The sequence below is a fragment of the Polypterus senegalus genome, chromosome 12 (genome assembly GCF_016835505.1).
Source record: "Polypterus senegalus isolate Bchr_013 chromosome 12, ASM1683550v1, whole genome shotgun sequence".
Lineage (NCBI taxonomy): Eukaryota > Metazoa > Chordata > Cladistia > Polypteriformes > Polypteridae > Polypterus > Polypterus senegalus.
Genome location: NC_053165.1, coordinates 164,717,685 through 164,730,735, shown reverse-complemented (window position 1 = coordinate 164,730,735; position 13,051 = coordinate 164,717,685). Strand labels below are relative to the sequence as shown.

General features: G+C 44.1%; 1 protein-coding gene across 4 annotated transcripts in view; it reads right to left on the bottom strand.

Moving 5' to 3' along the window:
• The window catches only part of LOC120540139, a 39,454-nt gene that overhangs the window by 19,410 nt on the left and 6,993 nt on the right, over positions 1–13,051 (bottom strand). For 2 of the 4 annotated variants that reach the window (XM_039770643.1, XM_039770644.1), the window contains exons 1-2: positions 10,447–10,613; positions 1,733–1,840 (exon numbers count right to left, since the gene is read on the bottom strand). In XM_039770643.1, the coding sequence (XP_039626577.1) occupies positions 1,733–1,840; positions 10,447–10,492 (154 nt within the window). In that variant the 5' untranslated portion in view covers positions 10,493–10,613. Of the gene's footprint in view, positions 1–1,732; positions 1,841–10,446; positions 10,614–13,051 lie in introns of those variants that run through there. The other 2 variants (XM_039770641.1, XM_039770642.1) reach the window with 2 other exon arrangements.

The following is a 13,051-nucleotide window of genomic DNA, read 5'->3' as shown; positions in this document are numbered from 1 at the left end:
TCTGGATATCTTTACAGAGATTGGCCTACTGAGGGACCACCACTGGAGACCCCCTGTTGTTCTGCTCATGTGCTGCCATTGTGCATTTGTTTTCCTTTATTCCGAAATTAAACTTGGCGGTGTTTGTTATATGGGCTGGAGACGGTGGCACTGACCAACAAACAGGAGGCAGAGCTGGAGGTGGCAGAGTTAAAGATGCTAAGATTTGCATTGGGGATGATGAGGATTAGAAATGAGGACATTAGAGGGTCAGCTCACTTTGGAAGGTTGGGAGACAAAGTCCGAGAGGCGAGATGGCGCTGGTTTGGAGACATGCTGGGTATACTGGGAGAAGGATGCTAAGAATAGAGCTGCTAGATAAGAGGAGAAGAGGAAGGCCAAAGAGGAGGATTATGGATGTGGTGAGAGAGGACATGCAGGTGATGATGGTGACAGAGCAAGATGATGAGGACAGAAAGATATGGAAGAAGATGATCCAATGTGGGGACCCCTAAAGGGAGCAGCCAAAAGAAGAAGAAGGTCTGCCTGGCTCTTCAGCCATTTCCTCTGATTACAGCTCTACGATTTCTTCATTGATTGATTTATGTTTTTGTATTTTTGTTATCTGTTCGGTGGACACATGCACGTTGTACTAAGGACGCCTGACAGTGAAGGGAGTGTCTGTGATGGACAAAACTGCTCTTCGCTACTCACAGCAGCTTAGTGGACTCGGTGGTCTCCTCTGGTTTGTCAGAACTCTCTGGCGTCCTCTGCAGGTTGTGTTTAAATGCCGTACTCCTCATCCTCATTTGAATGAGCTGCCAACACAGTCCACGTTTTATATTCTCCTTTTTTTTTGTTTAATTGAATATTCCAAATGATGTCAGTGCTCCATCCTGATGGCTGATGCTGGTGTCCAAAGGGCTGGAACTGGAGGAAGGTGTTTTGGAGGAAGCCCAAAGAGCAACACCTTATTTGACTAGCAGGGGGGCATTAAAAGCGCCTAAGTGGGCTGTTAAAGACTAAGTGGGGGAACCTCACATTACTGCAAAGAGCCAATCAGAGAGCAGTGAGTGCACCCAAGGGGTACTGAGGGTGTTCATCAAGAAGAAGGAGGTCCAAGCGCAAACCCTTGAAGGGTCTCTCGTGTGTCACAGTTTACATCAGCAGAAAACAGAACAAGTGAAAAGTCCCGAGAGAACCGTGTAGGACAAGCAGTGGTCAGTAGAGGAAGGAGCAGCCATAAGAATTGGCCCCGCTGAGCCCTCCTTAACACCGCTCTGTAGAGCACAGCTGAGAATGGCTGCCTCCGCAGGGGATGAAGCTCAAGTCTGGGGGCTCATCAGAGGCCGACATGGAAAGCTTCAGTGAGCTGAGGTGGAAGAAGAGATGTGAAGACAGCCATTGATGGTGAAGTTCACTCCGTGAGACGAACAGTGAATGGGAAAAGTAAAAAAGAGCAGTCGGCCATAGCGAGGGAGAAGATGAGAGGAGCCATGGTGGCCTCCACATATCGTTAAGTGTGTCTTTAGGTGGAAGAAGAGTCCATTGGTTTTGGAATTAATAGAATAAACAAGAAACCTCGAATGCAGGCTGTCGTAATGAATGAGTTCATTAATAATTTGAACTCTAGTATTTGATTGTACTATTCTCCTTCAGAAATACACACAGCACGCTGCCCAGCCACCCAGAGTCCCATCCCTGAGTTTTACTTCTCCATGCTGCCGCCTCCTGGCCTAACAGAAGTGCTTACCTGAGCCATCAGACGTCTTGTTACCTTCAGGTCTAGTAGGTGAGTCATGGGTGTCATTGCTTTTGGATGTGCTTTGGTTGTTTGGAGGATTTGTCTTCTCATCTGCTGCTGAATGAGAAGGAGACAGAAGAAGCCATTAGAGCCTCAGGAACATCAGCAGACCTGCTCTCATCATTTTATATTCCCTTGTCTAATGAAAAGCACACTCTTTACATTGTATTGATGTTTCTACTTCAATCTTTACTTCACATGAGTTTCAAGTTTCTGTTTGTCTTGTAACTCTTCAGATTTCTAAAATGTGCCCAAACTCAGATCCCTGACCGCAGCACCTGCTGATACCACTAGGGGTCGCTGCGTGAGTCCTCTGACTTCAAAAAATGAAATCCAAGCACACAAAAGTAATTCTATCGTGACGTTAAATCTTGGTTTTCTTATTGACTTGTCAAAACCTTTGTCTTTATCTTGTCAAGTCAGTCTTGCTTACCCTATTGGCCGATTTTCTTACTAAATCAAAGCAACACGACTCCCATTTAAAGGTTTTTGAAAGGAGTACCTGCTGATACCACTAGGGGTCACTGCCTGGGTCTGCCCAGTCGCTCCCTGTGGACTCACCTGAGGTCAAACGGCCAAACTCTGGAATGTTCTTCACTCGGCCTTCTCGTCCGCGTAGAGATGACGTAAGGATTGTCTGCATATGTCAGCTGCTGAAACAGAACCTGTGCCTGTTCACATTTCAAGATGTATTTGATTGTTCTTTGGCCTGATTAGATAAACGTCCAGTTGTGGTGTTATTTTGTGTTTCTACCATGTGATTAATCTCTTTGCATTGTTGATGAGATAAATGACAGTTAAAAATAATAAAATGTGCAACGTAGTTAATAAACTGCTACTAAATATGATGAATGATCAGATGTTCCCAAAACGACTCCTCATTCTAGCCCTGTCTTTAACTCTTTCATTCTGTTTATACGAGCGTAAACGTGTGTGTGGAACTCATTCGTTTTCTTCTGCCTTTGCGATGCTGTTTGCTTTTTAACTCTCATTTTCAAACAAAAATTTAAATGTAGGTAATAAAAAAAAGTTCAGGCAATCGAAAACATACGGAAAACGAGAAGAAATGTCAATTAATTCACAAACAGTGCAAACCTGATGATGAAAGATCAAAACTTATATGAAATACAATTTGTGGAATTAAATGTAAGGACAAAGAAGTAAATGCACATCAGAAAGGTACGGTATGTATATTTCAAAATCTTTCATTTTAAAGGATATCTACACTTTAATTAAAAATGATCTCTTTCTGGAAAAACTATGAAACAATGAGTTCATTGATGGTAATATAATTTATTACATTAGTTTGAACAGCCACCGTAATTACCGATAAATCAAATTTCTTTTGTCGACAAAATAACGTGGAACAGCGAAGACCAAACTCACCGACTGTCAGCGTTCACACGTAGCCAATCATACGGGACACGCATTAAACACAAATGCTTACTAAGTTGTAGAATTTCACCAATGAGTTCATAACCCTTTGTGGAAATTCAGAGGCAGCACAATGAAGAACATTTCACAAACACTAGTAAATCACTCAAAGTTCTGCGTTTTAAACACAAAACCAAAAAGTACATTTCAAAAAACCACAGCTGAGAACAATTGGGGAACACAAGGAAGTCAGTAAGAGGTACCTCAGTGGCGAAACACGATGATCTGTTTGACAAAATCACAGAATCAACCGTCAAGAAATGCTGTCAGTCAGTCAAAGTGGGGGGTCAATTCTAGAAAATCCTGCGCCCATAAATCGTCAACCCTACCAGGCAATAAACGTTTATCATGCCAGGCGTGTCCCAGAGGTCCTCCCCAAACGTCCCGTATGCTGACTCTACTTAGTTATTGTCTTAAGGGCATTGATGAGGGCACCACACGTAACGCATACACAATAGGGATTGTTCTCCACTCGACTTTCTTTATACCTGTTCAGGTAAAGTTGATCCTCTTCTGACTGTCCAATGATAAAGAAGCTTCACATCCGTGTGTTTCACTTGTCTTTGTTTATAATGCAGGTTTATGTGGCTGTGGTGGGTGAAACGTTGTGTACAACTTGATAAATATTTTGGGTGTCTTCATTTGTCACTTAGACTGAGCAAATGTCATATTAGTGTTATATCATTGACAGGAACAGCAATGCTTTGATGTTTAAGACCCCCTTTAGGACCCCCTTTAGGACTGAGTCTTTGATTTTATGAAAGGGTCGAGGGAAGAACCTCAAACCAGTTTGGCCAGTGATTGATTCTCTGCCGGACCTTCTCAATCCACCCCCACAGGACAATCAGACCGCCCAGCTCAACAAATGTTATGGGGTGTGAAAGGTCTTGTGTGCCCCCATTGGTCTGAAGTACGGCTGTTTGGATTGGTTTGAATCAGAGGCCATTCTGTAGCATGACACCCTATTGGTGTAAGGATTTAGACAGCGAATGTAGAAATTTGGCGGCTTTACCCCTCCCTCCCTCTCTCTCTCTCGCTCACCATCATGATGAAGGAGCGTCTTACACACCAGGAATTGAGAAGAAGACCCCACTGAGAAGCACAACTTGGCAGCCATATTGAGACAGGCATGTGGCCCGGTCTGAAGAAAGCCATGAAATGAAGACTTACTGTAACTCGAGACATTTAACTCTTTTAGGGCGGATGTCGACTTTTGTTGACAGGAGGGGTTGAGGGCGCATGTCGACTAAAGTCGACATCCAGGGATAGAGGGCGATAATCAGCTGTTAATGGCGACAAATCTCACTGTCACGTCACAGGCATTCCCTCTGTGCTTGGAGGAATGTTAGACTCGTTGACTCGGCAACTAATCCTAGCGTGTGCGTGAGTTGCGAAATGTAAACAATGGCAAGATGGCATCGACATGTGACAAGGGAGCGAAGTGAGTGCAGAAAAGAAAACACTCGGCAGACAATGTTTTGCACATTATCGCGGAGTCGGACTCTGATTTTTCAGAATCGGATTTTATTGACAGTGATCAGGAGATCGAGCAAGAGAGTGAGAAGCCGGCATCAGCTGATCAAACACCAGCCGATGCCACACCAGTGGATCTGCTGCCAGTTGAGTGCTTCACGCAGCCGATGCATCTACGGCAGGATCGCGTGGAAAAAATACACAGACATTGATCCGTTGAGAGCCGATCTGGCTGCTGGACTTCACAAGATGGCATGGCTTGCTGTTGGACACGACAGATCACCAGCTGCTGTACTTCAGGCTGCTCTCTCCTGATGCTGCTTTTCAGCTACCGTCAGACGAGATAAACAGGTAGGCAGAGATATTTTTTGAATTTCGGGCTGCGTTTCCATCGCATTCTCGTTTTTCAAAGTGTAAACCCACAACAAAAGACGAGATGAAGGGCTTTGTGGTATTACAAATAGAGATGGGACAGAACTGGTGATATAACTTCAGGGAGCATTGGTCCAAACGTGCTTTGTCCCCTGGTGGCTTTGGACAGGTTATGCAGCATGGTGATAGGTACGTGATGCTGCTGCAAAGTTTATTCACTTCTGTAATAAACAGAAGCAAATCCCATGGGGTGAGCCAGGCTATAATGCCATGCATAAAGTTCAGAAAGTTTCAGAAGATGAAAAGAGGTGACAATACGCTTTTCATGCGGGCAGAAAACTTGGTGGCAGTGGAATGGCACGATGGCAAAAGGGTGACTTGTCTCTCTATAGTACACACTAACAATATATGTGAGAAAGTGCAGCAACAGACAATTGAAAAGTCGGCACCAAAGCAACACGTATTGTAAGAAGTGCAATGTGGCAGTGACTGAAATTGGCTGCTTTGAGCGACATCAGACTGCGCTGTGTAAAATGTATGTGATATGTACGTGAAGTCATAGAGTATGCAGGCTCACACAACATGCAAGACAGGAACATTTGTCAAAAGGAAATATTTTTTGTTGATTTGATATGTTAAACAATTGCTTTGTGTTCTTTTTTAAAAAATGTTAGTTTTTGGAAAAATATTCAGCCCTGGGAGATAAGAAACAAAAAAATAAAAAAGAGCCCTAAAAGAGTTAAAGTAACAAACAAGTCTGTGTGCCGCAGCATTTATCAGGTGGTAAGGTTGCCAGCATTCACACGTATTTCACTTAGTGTTGTTCTTATTTATGAATATTATCAATAATACGTCATTTAAGTTGTCACTTAACTCCTGCTTGTCCTCTACTCTTTGTAATTACCTGAGGTTAGAGATGTAGAAGTGAAGGTGAGGAGAAGTTCTAAAGTCCAACACCTGATAAACGGTGGCACGTCTATGGGATGTGAGGCATCCTGACAAAGGCGACACAACAAAGAATACGGAAGAGGAAAGCAGAGTCACAGAGGACTCCACCGAGACCAAACAGTGGCGATGAATCAAAGTGAAATTTCAAATCATGGACAGTAACGTACCACTTCCAGTCACCTGGTCAAGGTCACATTTTATATCTAACAATAAGTAATGATCATACAAAATGGAAACCATTTATCTCTGTTGATATGATGGTGCTGATGTGTATGTCAGAGTGCTGAGAGCTGCTAAGACATCATTTCTGGTTATCCAGTTCAGGTGAAATTCTACATCTACAGTATGTGTTTCTTACCCTAACTAATGACGATATTAACTTTCAATTATTGTTCTCCTCTTATAATGCAATTCCACCTGAAAACCTACTATACAATATTTCAGTGAATTGTTTATTTAAACTTTGTACCGGTTCGTGTTCAGGTAAAGTGTCACTTCTGCTTGGCGTATGTGGCCCAAAAGCTGACAGAAAACTAACGTTTTGATACAACACCCATACGGCCAATTTCATTTATCTAGCATTCTCAAGTTATCGTGTTTCCATACAGACAGACAGACAGACACACACAATAAGGAGCTCCTGAAACGCGGAGGTTCATCAAAATCTCAAAGTCACATTTTTTCACGATTACTATACGTTCTCGTATGCTACGTGACCTACAGCTCTTTACCAAATCTCCACACCTTAAACCCCAGTGAGGGCAGCAGTGGCGAGGCAACCTTCTGTAGATGAGGGTGGAGAGAAACCTTGAGATGAGCCTGAGCGTCAGTGGGGTAGCCTGTCCACCTCTGGAGGACGATGAAAATCGGGCAAAGTGTTCTCGTGCGTCGCTTCAGGCACTAAACTGTCTTGTTTTGGTGTTCAGGTCCTTTTAATGGATGGTAGAAAACGATGAAAACTGCAAGACTGAAAGTGATACGGCGTGTCCCAGAGTATCAATGTGTTGTTATAACATTGTGGCTTACCATCATAGTATCATTAAATAATAAGATTTAACTTTTATATATCAGAATATTTGGTTTTCAAAATAGTTGAAAACTGCTGACGAGGCTCAGGTTATAGTGCCAAAGTGCTGGAGAGGGCAGGGCAGGGCGCCAAGGGGTTAAAGAGCAAGGAAGACGGACAAACCAGTTTTGTGTTTCTACCCCCAAAGCTGTAGGAATGCTGCTTTTGATGACAGAATCGGTGACCACTTGTGACCGAGAGGCCACATTTTATTGCTTAATGACTGGCATTTCCTTTCTTGGTTATTTGTTTGAAGGATTCTGACGAGAAACCAAATGACTTTAGGTGGCTACTGTGCCTGAGCTGTTCCACTGATTAACAGCCATGAAGGTTTGTGTGTTCGTCAGGACTGCCGAGAGACAGTAAAGAGGCTGGCCCAGGCCTGCTCTCTCTGCCATGTTGTATCCTGATGAAAGCAAACGAGACGATAAGCTGAAAGGAGCAGGCTGCCTGGGCCTGTGCAGATGATGAACTGACCAGGAAGAGCCGAATGTAACTGTAAGTCATCGGGCCAACTGACGCTACACATCTAGTATCATCAGGTTGAATGGTCCTATTTGCTTGTGTGGCACTAGTTATAATCAAATGTGTCACCTTTACCACACAGTTAGATGTGAGGCTTTTTGTCTGCCTGCTCTTTCATTCGGTTTAATTGCCTGAGGTTACAGGGGTAAAGAAGGGAATGGGGCGAGGAAGTGCAGAACTGAAGGAGTGGATCTGACCACAGAGTGCTAAGTGTATGTGAGGATGTGAGGCGTTTTGATGAAGACTACACAATAAAGAGTACAAAGGGGATTAAAGGGTCACCTTAGGACCCTACCTGACCATTATGAAGGAATAAGAAGAAAGGAAAAATCACAACTGAGAGCAAAAATTGTGTGGCAAATTCTTGATTTTGGGTTGTTTTCTCCTAAATGAACATTAAGAATGAGGAAGACTTCAAGTAACATTCTGAGCATGGAAACGTGTATGCCATAAAACAACCCTTACTTCTTTTTATAAAAGATACCTGTTTTTGTTTCTAAGATGATATTCTTCACCAAATCAAATAACTGACTGAAACGGATTGTGGTAGTGAAACTGCCGATTATAATATGCATTGCCGTTGTAGAGCAGCAGCAAGGAAAAAAAATAAGAAATAATCATGGGTGCGAGCGACCAGCAGTACTTTCCTGCTACAACAGCCCGAGTACAGAAACACGGCAGAGTTAAGTGAAAAATGAATATTGGAAGAGATTCCACACACCTAACAAAACCCCCTAAATACAAATTATCTGTTGCTCTGCAGCTCTTGCCACCCAAACCACACAAATCACGGCACAAGACACTCAAACACAAACGCCACTAATACTTAAATATGAGAACGAGAAGAAGAAAAACTCAATGTATTCATAAGTCCTTTAAATGTTCTCTGTCTACAGTCTGTGATGGGGAATGAGGCGCCAAACCGTACCTCCTGTTCCGGTAAACGTACCGATCAACTGACCCTGTGCTGGCCGTCAGGTCCTCTCCCGATTATCTTAATCCAGAAAGGGAAAATAATGTGTGCTGAAATGAACCCGGGGTCACCTGACGTTCTCCTTTTATGGTGTCCACGGCTCTCCTTTTTTCCGCCCCCCCATTTACATACCATTGGCTCCTCCCTGTACAGTCTTTTGGGCCGGCCCTCCCAGCCAGGTGCTCCCCTCCCCATGTACCATTGGCCGGCCTTACAAATTCAGCCATTCCACCAATAACAGGGCTGTGGAAAGGTGCAAACTGACAGTGACACACACGCACACACACACACACGTATTCCAGACGACCGTGACAGTGTTATGTCATCAGGCCCCCCATCTATTTAAGTCACAGCTTCAAGGATCCAGGCATTGGACTCCCTATGAGTACAAAACAAGCAGGACTAGCGTTCTTGGGGTCAAGTCAAACAAGCCACACTGTCAGGACTTCATTTGGGCTTTGATGGTCTGCTTGGCCTCCCAGTGCTGATTTTCTGACCCCGGCCTGTTTGTAGATTTATTGTTATTTTCCATTCAATTCCATTTCATTTCAATGTTCACTTTTCACCCTCTAGACACCTGTTTTGGCTGGGATTGGCTCCAGCAGACCCCCATGACCCTGTAATTAGGATATAGCGGGTTGGATAATGGATGGATAGATGGACGGATAGAAACTTTCATAACAGATTTGTGCTTGGGTCACCTGTACATAGTCTTGTGTAACATCACTGTGTTATGATCTGCTGATTCACAAAACTCAGAATTGGGCTTTAACACCAAAAACTTGGCCTCGGGTCTCCAATGGGACCTGAAAACATTCAGTAGGCCTCCAAAAACACCAAAAGTAAGCCCGGCCTTCAAACTTAAGAAGCAGGTTTTGCAGCCCACGTAAGCCAAGACGGAGCGAGTTTACCGTCCTCTAAAAGGGGAGAGGGGAACCGTTAGAATCCCTGGCACAAAAACCAAAACTGGTACTCATGGTACTCATTGAGCGTCGGCTCCAAACAGATTTGCATGAAAAGCACAAGCGAAAGGGGAACTAACGGCATTGACTGACAGAGGCAACCTGGGCAGCAGAAAGAGACGAGAGCAAAGATCACAAAGCAAGCAGTTAGAAACCCGGCAATCCAACGGGAAGCTCGACAACACAAGCAGAACACCAAAGTAATGCCTGGGCCCCTCTGCTCCTTATAAAGGCTGTGGGGGTCTCTCTGTGCAGCATTAAGGGGCCCGGCTGTCTTAGGTTTGACAACAACAACAACAACAACATTTATTTCTATAGCACATTTTCATACAAACAGTAGCTCAAAGTGCTTTACATATTAAAGAATAGAAAAATAAAAGACACAGTAAGAAAACAAAATAAGTCAACATGAATTAACATTGAATAAGAGTAAGGTGGTCCAATGGCCAGGGGGGACAGAAAAAACAAAAAAACTCCAGACGGCTGGAGAAAAAATAAAATCTGTAGGGATTCAGACCATGAGACCTGCATGAGACAAGCAGGACAAAGAACAAACTCAATAAATACTCGTGCAAATAACAAACGACAAGTTCACAAAACAGAATAAACTTTATTAAAAAATAATTAAATAACCAAATTAAAGAAACTAAACCAGGAAGAAAATCATAAATCACAAATACCAACACAAGAATAATAAAATGATAAAATAATAAAAAGAAAGGAGAGCAGAACCAGTGATGAGACCCTTTACAACACTGCGACACAGCAGGGGTCTCACAGTAAACTGCAGGCACAGTAACACCTCGAGAAACGCGACCCACCGACAGTCCGAGTCCAAAACTGAGACCACCAGCTATGTGGAGAGGTGACCTCACGCCCCCTGAAAGGTAAAATAAAATGGACGCCTTACCTTGGATGAGGCTGAACAGCAGGAAGGTCATCTTAACAAAGAGCATCTTAAGAGTCTCTCAAGTCACCAAACTGAAAATGAATAGAAACCAAAATATCAGAGAGAGATAAAGTATGTAAAGAATGGAGAACAAAGCCAGCAGCGCGGCCAACTGAGGAGGGCTCTGCACAAAATGTGCCATAAGCTAAGTGAGGAGGAAGGAAGCCACTGAGGTCACCGTACAATTTTATTTTTATAATGTAAACCACAAACTCCCTTGAGTTATCCAGCATGCATCTGCTGCTGGGCATCGTCACAAGTAAATGCATTAAAAAAAAAAAGGAAAGGGGGGCTCGTTTATTCGGGGGCTGGACTGGGACCAGTGAAGCTGCAAACTGACATAATGGTGAGTGTCGCCCTTCTGTTTGAATGATGCCAGTAGGCACACTAGAGAAGCCTTCCATCTGTCCATCCGTCCATTTTATGAAGTGAGTGACCGTCACAGCAACACTGGGCACAGGGTGGCAACCTTAACACTGAACACGGGTGCGGACCCTCAAGGGGTACAGGATGTCAAAGAAATAACAACAAGAGAGCTGAGATCTGAAATGAGGATTTGTGAGCCCCCTCACTAAATGCTGAAACTCCTTACCTTCATTTTGCAATGTCTGCACAATATGAGTTATTGATTAATGGACTGATTGATTGATTGATTGATTGATTGATTGATTGATGGAATTACCTGTCCTGTGACTCTTTATCCTTGGTTTTGATGTTTCTGTAGCTGTATGTGTCTAAGTTCCCCCTTAATTACGTTCATCTACTTTCACCTAACCACTGGGCCACCCATCCATTCATCCATTATCCAACCTGCTGTATCCTAACTACAAGGTCACAGGGGTCTGCTGGAGCCAATCCCAGCCAACACAGAGCTCAAGGCAGGAAACAAACCCCGGGCAGGGTGCCAACCCACCACAGACTGAGCCACCCCATACTGGAAATTCTGCTGTGTTTTGTTTTAATAACCCTGCAAATGTAGGAATAAACCTGGCACATCTCCATAAGGTGAAACTTATAAGGTCTTTTTATTTTATTTGACTTTTATTAACTCTTTTTTATTTTTCAGAAGAATTAAAAAATGCCCACACTGGAGGTCTCTTGCCCCTCATTTCCTTCACCCGTCTACTGAGGCACAAGAGGAGCCAAACCTGGACAGGATGCCGGTGCCCCCCAAGGCTACACCTCACACACACACACACACACACAAGAGCCATTCATCCATTGGTTATTTAACCTACTTAACCAGACTCGATGGCACACTGTACTGAAGCCTGCCACAGCAGACAAGAGCCAACCCTGAAAACGATGCCAGTCCATCACAAGACAATAAGACATGAAATCACCTCATAGAGCTCAAGTGCAGGGTACATCCATCCATTATTGAAACTCCCTACTCCAGTTCAGGGCTATGGTAGGACAGAACCTATGGGCACAGGGTGGGCACCAACATGGAGGGAATGCCAGTCCATGGCAAGGCCACAGCTCAAGTGGTGCAGCCGGACATGCTGTGTTAATCGTGAGCTGGCACTCCGTTCTCCTCCTTACACTCTAAATCCAAACAGAACCTTCTGACATTTCTGTGAAATCCCATAATAAACACCGACAGGAGCACATCAAGCACCTCGAGTACCCGAGTCAGCAGAGGAGGACTTCAGTGCCTTCAACGGTGCCGCTGCACTTTTATGGTATTAAAGTGAGTGCCCAGCAGTTCCCCTTTCAAGTTCTGTCTGTCTAATCACATCAGACTTCACACCTCTTCTTGACGCAGTTTTTTTTGTGAAATACATTTAATTTCTTTTGGTTTCTTTGAATTCAAATATAAGAGTTGTCATGCAGTAAGGAATCAGTCCCATGAAAAACACACTCGATTCAGTAAATCACACAAAGTGGGGACCTTCATTCAACTTGAATGGCACTGAAAGGCCGGCCTGCCCCGAGGCAGAGAGCTAATGAGCAATGAAAAGCTCGTCTGATGGACGTCCACAAGTCGATTAAAGGAACAGGAGCTGAGCCTCTTCAGTTCAGGCAAACGGACATCAAGAGGCGGCATGACTGAGGTGTTTAAAATCATGAAGGATCGAGACACTGACTTTAAAATGAGTTCTATGAGAACACGGGGGCACCGCTGGAAACTCGTTAAGGGGAAATGTCACATAAACGTGAGGAAGAGAACCACAGACACACTGAACGAGTGACCAAGTGGTGTGGCAGACTTGATGTCATTTTGGACAGGGCTGGCGAGCTTTGTTGGGCTCAGTGACCCGTCCACATCTTCTACTCCTTCTTCTTCCTGGGTGCCCTGATGGTGGGTGATGTCACTGAGGGTTTGAGGTTTGCCCCACTTGCTGCCCAGCCTCTGAAATTGTCTCAGTGCAATTCATGAGATGGCCGCTCCCTGTGACTTATGTGTTTAGTCATCTTTGTCACATCTTTGTCTTCTTGCTCTTCTTCCTGTTCTTCAATCTCATGCTTCATTGCCATTCACACCAGCACCCTTGCAGCTTCAGTGCCAGATGTCTTCCTTCCCCATTTTGCAGCTACTCCCCCATAATGGTGCCCGTCTTCT